The 11061-nt window shown below is 49.9% G+C and overlaps 1 protein-coding gene across 1 annotated transcript; it reads left to right on the top strand.

The window, feature by feature from the left end:
* Window positions 1-464: 464 nt before the first annotated feature.
* Window positions 465-10703, top strand: LOC116951039 (uncharacterized). Its single transcript, XM_076071936.1, has 2 exons — window positions 465-1942; window positions 10630-10703. The coding sequence occupies exons 1-2, from the start codon at window positions 697-699 to the stop codon at window positions 10701-10703; spliced, it is 1320 nt and encodes a 439-aa protein (XP_075928051.1). The 5' UTR covers window positions 465-696.
* Window positions 10704-11061: the final 358 nt, after the last annotated feature.

Here is an 11061-nt window from a genome sequence, read left to right as displayed (position 1 = left end):
CGTAATGTGTGGATTGCAACTGCGTTTGTATGGAATCCGTCACCGGCGGCTGATTTCAATTACAAAAATAAGTCCTGGGCCTGTCATTTGGACATCTGAATGGCGCGATCATTTATCCGGATCGCGAGCAGAATGCGTTCTTGGGATGGACATTTGCATCAGTCTTTTTAAAGGATAAATCAAATGAACCTTATTCATTGGAACAGATTAATTTAATCCAATTAAATAATCGCTTTCTCGAATATACATTAATATTGAAAAAACTAAAGAATATTGATCAAATAAAGTCACCTATTCCAATAAGATTGCGAATTATCGCCTCTCCGTAGCGAATTCAGCCTGCACCACCAACCCCACGGCCCCCCTCGTCACCCCCGCGAGCCCCGCGCGAGTGGTAGAGTCCATCCCAGCTTAAAGTGGCTTCGTTAGGAGCGCAGCTCCAACAGAGACCCCCCCCCCCCCCCCCCGGGTCCTGCTGACCCCGTCCTGCTCACAGACATCACAGCCCTCACAACGTTCACACTTTCGTAATCGCCACCACAGCCACCACGCCATCGCAACATTGCACCATCACGTCCATCGCCAACGATTAGGACCATTACACCTCCACAATCATCACAGCCACCACAAGTTCACAACACCGCAACACCCATCAACCATCACCGCCACCACACCATCGCACGCATCAACACAAACATGTCCACGGGCTCCAGTAGCGACCCGGACGAGAGGCAGGACGTGGAGGCGACGGAGGAGGTTGGCACGGAGCCTCCTCCGGGCAGCGCCGACGTGGACGCTTCGGTGTCATACGCGGAGGACGCCTCGGTGTCATACACGGAGGACGCCTCGGTGTCATGCGCTGAGGACGAGTGTCCTCTCGGTGGCGTCGGAGGTGGCGCGCAGAGGAGAGGCGGCCGTGCGAACGGCGAGAGGGGCGCTTGCGCCGGCTCCTCGAGGCGGAGGCCCCAGCGGGGAGCGGCGAACGCGCGAGAGCGAGCCCGCATGCGGGTGCTGAGCAGCGCCTTCTCGCGCCTCAAGCACACGCTGCCCTGGGTGCCTCCCGACACGAAGCTCTCCAAGCTCGACACGCTGCGCCTCGCCTCCAGCTACATCGCGCACCTGCGCAGGCTCCTGGACGCGGACGCCAGGGACGGCGGCGGCGCGGAGTCTCCGAGCCACCCCGCGAGCCTGGTGAGCAGCACGGGGCTCACCACTCTCGTCCTCACCACCACGCGACCCTTCACTGTCAGCCTCCTCACCCCACTCCTGCTCCCCACAGCGTCAATACCTGCCACTCCTACTCCTCATTGTAATCCCACTCCTACTCCTCATTGTAATCCCACTCCTACTCCTCATTGTAATCCCACTCCTACTCCTCATAGTAATCCCACTCCTACTCCTCATTGTAATCCCACTCCTACTCCTCATTGTAATCCCACTCCTACTCCTCATTGTAATCCCACTCCTACTCCTCGTAGTAATCCCACTCCTACTCCTCGTAGCAATCCCACTCCTACTCCTCATTGTAATCCCACTCCTACTCCTCATTGTAATCCCACTCCTACTCCTCATAGTAATCCCACTCCTACTCCTCATAGTAATCCCACTCCTACTCCTCATTGTAATCCCACTCCTACTCCTCGTAGTAATCCCACTCCTACTCCTCATAGTAATCCCACTCCTACTCCTCATAGTAATCCTACTCCTCGTAGTAATCCCACTCCTACTCCTCGTAGCAATCCCACTCCTACTCCTCATTGTAATCCCACTCCTACTCCTCGTAGTAATCCCACTCCTACTCCTCGTAGTAATCCCACTCCTACTCCTCGTAGTAATCCCACTCCTAATTGTAATCCCACTCCTACTCCTCATTGTAATCCCACTCCTACTCCTCATAGTAACCCCACTCCTACTCCTCATTGCAATCCCATTCCTATTCCTCGTAGTGATCCCACTCAAACTCCTCATTGTAATCCCACTGCTACTCCTCATTGTAATCCCACTCCTACTCCTCCTAGTAATCCCATTCCTAATCTTTATTGTAATCCCACTCCTACTCCTCATTGTAATCCCACTCCTACTCATAATTGTAATCCTACTCCTACTCCTCGTAGTAATCCCACTCCTACTCCTCATTGTAATCCCATTCCTACTCCTCGTAGTAATCCCACTCCTACTCCTCATTGTAATCCCACTCCTACTCATCATTGTAATCCTACTCCTACTCCTCATTGTAATCCCATTCTTACTCCTCCTAGTAATCCCATTCCTACGCATTGTAATCCCATTCCTACTCCTCGTAGTAATCCCACTCAAACTCCTCATAGTAATCCCACTCCTAATCCTCAGAGTAATTCCAATTCTACTCCTCGTAGTAATCCCACTCCTACTACTCATAGTAATCCCGCTCCTACTCCTCGTAGTAATTCCACTCCTACTCCTCATTGTAATCCCATTCCTACTCTTCGTAGTAATCCCACTCATACTCCTCATTGTAATCCCACTCCTACTCGTAGTAATCCCATTCCTACTCATTGTAATCACATTCCTACTCCTCGTAGTAATCCCACTCATACTCCGCATTGTAATCCCACTCCTACTCATTGTAATCCCACTCCTACTCATTGTAATCCAACTCCTACTCCTCATAGTAATCCCACTCCTACTCCTCGTAGTAATCCCACTCCTACTCCTCATAGTAATCCCAATCCTACTCCTCATTGTAATCCCACTTCTACTCCTCGTAGTAATCCCACTCCTACTCCTCGTAGTAATCCCACTCATACTCCTCATTGTAATCCCACTCCTACTCGTAGTAATCCCACTCCTACTCATTGCAATCCCATTCCTATTCCTCGAAGTAATCCCACTCAAACTCCTCATAGTAATCCCACTCCTAATCCTCAGAGTAATTCCAATTCTACTCCTCGTAGTAATCCCACTCCTACTACTCATAGTAATCCCGCTCCTACTCCTCGTAGTAATCCCACTCCTACTCCTCATTGTAATCCCATTCCTACTCTTCGTAATAATCCCACTCATACTCATTGTAATCCCACTCCTACTCGTAGTAATCCCATTCCTACTCATTGTAATCCCATTCCTACTCCTCGTAGTAATCCCACTCATACTCCTCATTGTAATCCCACTCCTACTCATTGTAATCCCACTCCTACTCATTGTAATCCAACTCCTACTCCTCATAGTAATCCCACTCCTACTCCTTGTAGTAATCCCACTCCTACTCCTCGTAGTAATCCCACTTCTACTCCTCATAGTAATCCCAATCCTACTCCTCATTGTAGTCCCACTTCTACTCCTCGTAGTAATCCCACTTCTTCTCCTCATAGTAATCCCACTCCTACTCCTCATTGTAATACCACTTCTACTCATCGTAGTAATCCCACTCCTACTCCTCATTGTAATTCCAATCCTACTCCTCGTAGTAATCCCACTCCCACTACTAATAGTTATCCCACTCCTACTCCTAATTGTAATCCCACTCCTATCCCTCATAGTAATCCCACTCCTACTCCTCATAGTAATCCCACTCCTACTCCTCATAGTAATCCCACTCCTACTCCTCATTGCAATCCCATTCCTATTCCTCGTAGTGATCCCACTCAAACTCCTCATTGTAATCCCACTGCTACTCCTCATTGTAATCCCACTCCTACTCCTCCTAGTAATCCCATTCCTAATCTTTATTGTAATCCCACTCCTACTCCTCATTGTAATACCACTCCTACTCCTCATTGTAATCCCACTCCTACTCATCATTGTAATCCTACTCCTACTCCTCATTGTAATCCCATTCTTACTCCTCCTAGTAATCCCATTCCTACGCATTGTAATCCCATTCCTACTCCTCGTAGAAATCCCACTCCTACTCCTCATTGCAATCTCATTCCTATTCCTCGTAGTAATACCACTCAACCCCTCATAGTAATCCCACTCATAATCCTCAGAGTAATTCCAATTCTACTCCTCGTAGTAATCCCACTCCTACTACTCATAGTAATCCCGCTCCTACTCCTCATTGTAATCCCATTCCTACTCCTCGTAGAAATCCCACTCATACTCCTCATTGTAATCCCACTCCTACTCGTAGTAATCCCACTCATACTCATTGTAATCCCATTCCTACTCCTCGTAGTAATCCCACTCATACTCCTCATTGTAATCCCACTCCTACTCATTGTAATCTCACTCCTACTCATTGTAATCCAACTCCTACTCCTCATAGTAATCCCACTCCTACTCCTCGTAGTAATCCCACTCCTAATTGTAACCCCACTCCTACTCCTCATTGTAATCCCACTCCTACTCCTCAGAGTAATCCCAATCCTACTCCTCGTAGTAATCCCACTCCCACTACTCATAGTAATCCCACTCCTACTACTAATTGTAATCCCACTCCTATCCCTCATAGTAATCCCACTCCTACTCCTCATAGTAATCCCACTCCTACTCCTCGTAGTAATCCCACTCCTACTCCTCGTAGTAATCCCACTCCTACTCCTCGTAGTAATCCCACTCCTACTCCTCGTAGCAATCCCACTCCTACTCCTAATTGTAATCCCACTCCTATCCCTCATAGTAATCCCACTCCTACTCCTCATAGTAATCCCACTCCTACTCCTCGTAGTAATCCCACTCCTACTCCTCATAGTTATCCCACTCCTCATAGTAATCCCACTCCTATCCCTCGTAGTAATCCCACTCCTACTCCTCGTAGTAATCCCACTCCTACTCCTCTTCACGCTCCTCCGTCAGCAGAGTGACGGGCACGCAAGGATCAGAGACACGACAGAGAGACAGGGACACGGAAGAGAGAGACAGAGACACGACAGAGATACAGAGACACGGTAGAGAGAGACAGAGACACGGCAGATAGAGACAGAGACACGACAGAGAGACAGAGACACGGCAGAGAGAGAGAGACGGAGACACGGCAGAGAGGGAGAGAGACACGACAAAGAGACAGAGACACAGCAGAGAGAGAGAGACAGAGACACGGCAGAGAGAGACGGAGACACGGCAGAGAGGGACAGAGACACGACAGAGAGACAGAGACACGGCAGAGAGAGAGACAGAGACACGGCAGAGAGAGACAGAGACACCGCAGAGAGACAGAGACACGGCAGAGAGAGACAGAGAAACAGCAGAGAGACAGAGACACGGCAGAGAGAGACAGAGACACCGCAGAGAGACAGAGACACGGCAGATAGAGACAGAGACACAACAGAGAGACAGAGACACGGCAGAGAGAGACAGAGAAACAGCAGAGAGACAGAGACACGGCAGAGAGAGACAGAGAAACAGCAGAGAGACGGAGACGGAGACACGGCAGAGAGAGAGAGACAGAGACACGGCAGAGAGACAGAGACACAGCAGAGATACGGAGACAGAGACACGGCAGAGAGAGACAGATACACGGCAGAGAGACAGAGACACGGCAGAGAGACAGAGACACGGCAGAGAGACAGAGACACAGCAGAGAGACGGAGACAGAGACACGGCAGAGAGAGACAGAGGCACGGCAGAGAGAGAGACAGAGACAGAGACACGGCAGAGAGACAGAGACACGGCAGAGAGAGATAGAGACACAGCAGTGAGACAGAGACAGAGACACGGCAGAGAGAGACAGAGGCATGGCAGAGAGAGACAGAGACACGACAGAGAGAGACAGAGACACGGCAGAGAGACAGAGACACGGCAGAGAGACAGAGACAAGGCAGAGAGAGACAGAGACACAGCAGAGAGACGGAGACGCAGACACGGCAGAGAGAGAGACAGATACACGGCAGAGAGACAGTGACAGAGACACAGCAGAGAGACGGAGACAGAGACACAGCAGAGAGACAGAGACACGGCAGAGAGAGACAGAGACACGGCAGAGAGACGGAGACACGGCAGAGATAGACAGAGACACGGCAGAGAGAGACAGAGACACGGCAGAGAGAGACAGAGACACGGCAGAGAGATGGAGACACGGCAGAGAGAGACAGAGACACGGCAGAGAGAGACAGAGACACGGCAGAGAGAGAGACAGAGACACGGCAGAGAGACGGAGACACGGCAGAGAGAGAGAGAGAGACACAGCAGAGAGACGGAGACAGAGACACGGCAGAGAGAGACAGATACACGGCAGAGAGAGACAGAGACACGGCAGAGAGAGAGACAGAGACACGGCAGAGAGAGATAGAGACACGGCAGAGAGAGAGACAGAGACACGGCAGAGAGAGATAGAGACACGGCAGAGAGACAGTGACAGAGACACAGCAGTGAGACAGAGACACAGACGCGGCAGAGAGAGACCCAGACATGGCAGAGAGACAGAGAGAGAGACACGGCAGAGAGACAGAGACACGACAGAGAGACAGAGACACGGCAGAGAGAGACAGAGACACGGCAGAGAGACAGAGACACGGCAGAGAGAGATAGACAGGTACACGGCAGAGAGAGATAGAGACACGGCAGAGAGACAGAGACACGGCAGAGAGACAGAGACACGCAGAGAGACGGAGACAGAGACACGGCAGAGAGACGAAGAGACACGGCAGAGAGACAGAGACAGACACGGCAGAGAGACATAGACAGCAGAGAGACGGAGAAACGGCAGAGAGAGACAGAGACACGGCAGAGAGACAGAGACACGGCAGAGAGAGAAAGAGACAGAGACACGGCAGAGAGACAGAGACACGGCAGAGAGAGACAGAGACACAGCAGAGAGACGGAGACACGGCAGAGAGAGAGACAGAGACACGGCAGAGAGACAGAGACACGGCAGAGAGACAGAGACGCGGCAGAGAGAGACAGAGAAAGAGACAGAGGCTGATCTTACATGAGCTGTTAAAACGTTAGTGGAGCGCTTTCATGTAAATTAATGATGAAGTGTCAATGAATAATAAGGAATAAAATACAAACGAGCCAGCACGCGAGACCACGAGACCACAGAGTGTCTCGTCCTGCCCACATCATTGAGCCGGTGCTGGACATTCCACATTGCTATGACGCAGACCGGGCAATCCAGAGGGTAACCACTTGATGACTTTTCTTCAAAAGTTGTACTTACTTTACCTACCTCCGAGGGTTGATGGGGATTTTAACTCCGCACCCGTCAGAGTTGCGAATTTCTTGCTCTCACTACCCCGCAAGAACACAGAATACCAGCCCTATTCTAGTTTTAAAGTTCTTTATTAAGGTCGCAAAAACGTTTAATTAAACTCAATTAAATTAATTGATATGGTAACCGTACTAATTTCTCAGTTGAATATCTAAATAAAAATAATAGTAACTATAAATTATGTTATTTGGCACGATACTAACAATAGGAGTTGCTGTCAAATATTTGACTTTGATCGCTGTGCATTGCCAGGTCCAATTGAACCTGACCAAATCCTTCCTGAGATCGACTCAGCCTACACCGAACACTCGGTGGGATATTTGAGCATCGGCACTTTAGAGACAAAGGCGGCAGAGCGTGGGTGATGCCCTGCAGCTGCAACGCAGAGGCGTGCTCACCGCAGTTGCCCCAACAATCCGCACGGGCACTCCCGTGGACATGTCTTTGCTGCAAACACAATGACAAGCACAGCAATTGTGACTAACGCGTGCCTTCTATTTTCTTCAAATATCATCATCACGATCCATGAGCAGGTAGCTCGTAGTCGGTGTCCCCTGCACATTTCGTCAATGCGCTGTTTCCACTTTCCTCTGCCTTGTGCCAACATGTTCGAGGAGGGCCTCATCTTTCTGGCACCGACCTCTTGTGATGTCGTCGCAGAGCCATTCTCTGTTCGGTCGTCCTCTCTTCAAATATATCAACGTATAATTACGTAGCCTCCCCTTAACAAGAAGCCAGCCTATGACGCCTGTTATGCATGCCGGTCGCCTACCCAAACGCTGTCCAGGCTGATACCTGCCGAGCTTGCAAGATGGAGAGGGGCTCATTCCCGGCGACTCGATCCCTGCTCACGACGGCCCTGGCGTCACCGCGGACTCATGAATCATTTCACCCGCGGGTCGTCTGACGGCGTCGAGCTCAAAGATCCGCGCCTCGCCTAATTCGTGTCACGTCTCTCACCCACGGACGCGCCTCTCGCAGGCCCCGACGTTTACTTTACCGTAATTAACAAGACAACTCTCCACGCTCATCACCAAACAATGAGTGTAGCCGGTACCGTAATTACAACAATCCGCGTGGACGGGCTGTGGACGTAAGCACAGACAGCCTCCACGCGCCACGTGTCTCGTGCACGCACGCTATGGATCTGCTACCGGACGCGACAACAGCTGACGGACGCGTGCGTGGCCCTGTCGCCTCGGCTGAAGAAGGCGGCGGTGCTGAGTGAAGTCAGCGGGCGAAACGTGTTGGGTTCATACAGTTTTAAGCTGGAATTTTCTTCTTCTGAATATCCCGAAGAAATCCCATAATCATCCATGCTGGCTTCAGTACCTCTTCATCCAGCAGTGGAGTTATTGATCTTGGCTGCTGCTCACGAAATACTCTGATCGTACATACATAACTACAGATATGTTCTGTTTGAGAGGAGGACTGATGGCTCTTTGGGACATTCTGTTTACAGGAAGTCCACCCACACAGATTCATACTTGAAGCATGATTCCCACCACCACCCGGCTCAAAAGAATTCTCTCATCAAAACATTATAGCATAGGACTTATTGCATTTCTGACCAACACCACCTGGCCAGTGAATTAAAACATGTACATCTGGCCCTCAAGATGAACGGATACTCTGACCGTACTATCCGCCAAGCTGTTTCTCCCACCATACAGAAACAACCACCTGATACTCCGATCAAAACCATCACACTGCCATACATAGCAGGCGTTACCAAAAAGATTTCCAAAATTCTAAACAAACACAAGATCCAGGTTCGGTTCAATACAGTACACAAAATCCGTGATCTGATCCCATCCGTAAAGGATGTCATTCCTGACTTACAGTACCCCGGTGTTTACAAATTGAGTTATACCTGTGGTGACTGCTATATCGGGGAGACGAAACGCCATATTTCTGACCGAATTCGCGAGCACAAATCAGATTTTAAACACGGCATAACGAATTATTCGGCCGTGGCTGATCATTGTTTCAACACAGTGGGTTCTCATGACATTGTTTTCTCCGATACCAAATTACTATGCAAACCTCCCGGTTATTACCAAATATTTGTCCATGAAGCCATCCAGATATACAAACTTAGACACAACTTGAACCGAGAGGATGGTTTTAAATTGAGCAACTTTTGGGAAGATGTCATCAACCAAGTCAAACTTTAGCTGGCTTATAATTATACAGCCATCTCCGTTTCTACCAGGATTGTACTCGCTCTCGTGCAGCACGTCATCACCCTCCCCCCGAACCCCCTGCAGCATAACTAAAGGTGGTTTTACGTGCAAGTACACCACCGCCTCCCGCAGAACCCCCTGCAGAATAACGAAAGGCGGCTTAACTTAGCCCCCCCCCTCCCCACCCACGTCCCTTCCTGGCTCCCCCCCCCCCCCTTAACCTGTATATAATCTCGTGTGTCCCAGAGCTATTCACTTGATACAGCTAATTTTGCTGTGTCTGTTCCACCTGAAGACGGAAGCTTGTGTTGCCTCCAAAACGTCGTGATTTAATTTAGTTGTTTTCATTTATTTTATTTTACCTACGTGACTTTACCGAAAAAACCAAAGAGTATGAATCCTTGCAGTCACAAAAGCTTCAAATCTAGAATCCTTTGTATACTCTTTGGTTAAATTTCGATTTAAAGCTTTCGTGACTGCAATGATTCATCCTCTTTGGTTCTTTCGGTAAAGTCACGTAGAATGAGAATAAAATATTAAGCTGTGTGAGAGGAAACAAAGTGCTAAAGTTGAGGGCGCTTTGTTTCCTCACACAGCTTAAAGGTCGTGATCTGAACGTGGCTCTTTCACTCCAGCGCTGTCCTACCAGACAGTCTCGTCCCTTCACCTGATGAAGGCCGCTTGTGTTGTGGCCGAAACGTCGTGAGAATATTATTGTGTTATTTTATTTTAGCAATTTATTATTTTATTCTCATTCTACGTGACTTTACCGAAAGAACCAAAGAAGATACTCTTTGGTTATTTCGTAAAGTCACGTAGATATAAAATAAAATAAATCACATTTCGGGCGCAACACAAGCGTCCGTCATCAGCTTCACTTTGTATGTTTGGATTCCTGAAGAAGGCCACTCAACCGAAACGTCATCTCTAGCACTGGTTCTCATCCCCTGCCCGGCTCTGCGCGTGTTCGCAGTGTTTGGAGAGTGGTGATGTCGTGGTAAGCGCTCTGCGCTACGAATCCGGCCACCCAAGTTTTGATTCCCGCTCACGGCCAACACCAGTAACGATTATTTTAAACGGCCCTGGGTCTTCCCTAGGTCGACTCAGAATAAAATGAATAAAGCACTTGGGGAAATGTGTAAACATCGCCACTCTGGAGACAAAAGCCGACCGGGCGTAGTGCTGGCCACCCACCCCCTCGTGTCCCATGCCAGCCTTCATAGGTGCTCGCTAACAACACTTACCCCAACAGTCTGTTAAGGCTATAGGGGGGGTCTTTGTCTTTGTGTCCGCAGACCTGGCCCTTCGCTGCAGGACTCAAGGGCGAGGCCGAGTACCACGAGGTTGGGAGCGGCGCGCTGCTCTGCAAGCTCACGTCCGCCACGTGACGGGGACTCCAACACTCACACACACACTCACGGACCTCTCCCGCAGAGACGGGGACTTAACGCTCCCACCGGGACACCATGCAGCAGTGGATTGATCATGGCCGATTACGATGATGATGATGATGACTGGCACAACCCAGGACTCTCGGTGAAGATCGCGACAACTCAGAAATACGAAGATGGTGGCGTAGACATTGAGTGTGCAGGCGGTGCAACGGCACCACGGCTCAGGAGTCGGGCTCTGTTGGCTGGGGGGAGAGTTGGACTGGGTCCCATGTAACGCCTTGCGCCAGGGCCGGTACAGACCGCGCTACGTCACTGACTGCAGGGTTGACTCCAGCGATGCACGTAAGGGTCA

This window comes from Petromyzon marinus, chromosome 3, assembly GCF_048934315.1.
Source record: "Petromyzon marinus isolate PM22_M1 ecotype Great Lakes invasive population chromosome 3, UKy_Petmar_22M1.pri1.0, whole genome shotgun sequence".
Classification (NCBI taxonomy): domain Eukaryota; kingdom Metazoa; phylum Chordata; class Hyperoartia; order Petromyzontiformes; family Petromyzontidae; genus Petromyzon; species Petromyzon marinus.
Note: the sequence above shows the minus strand (reverse complement) of the source record. Positions and strands in the feature narration are given on the sequence as shown.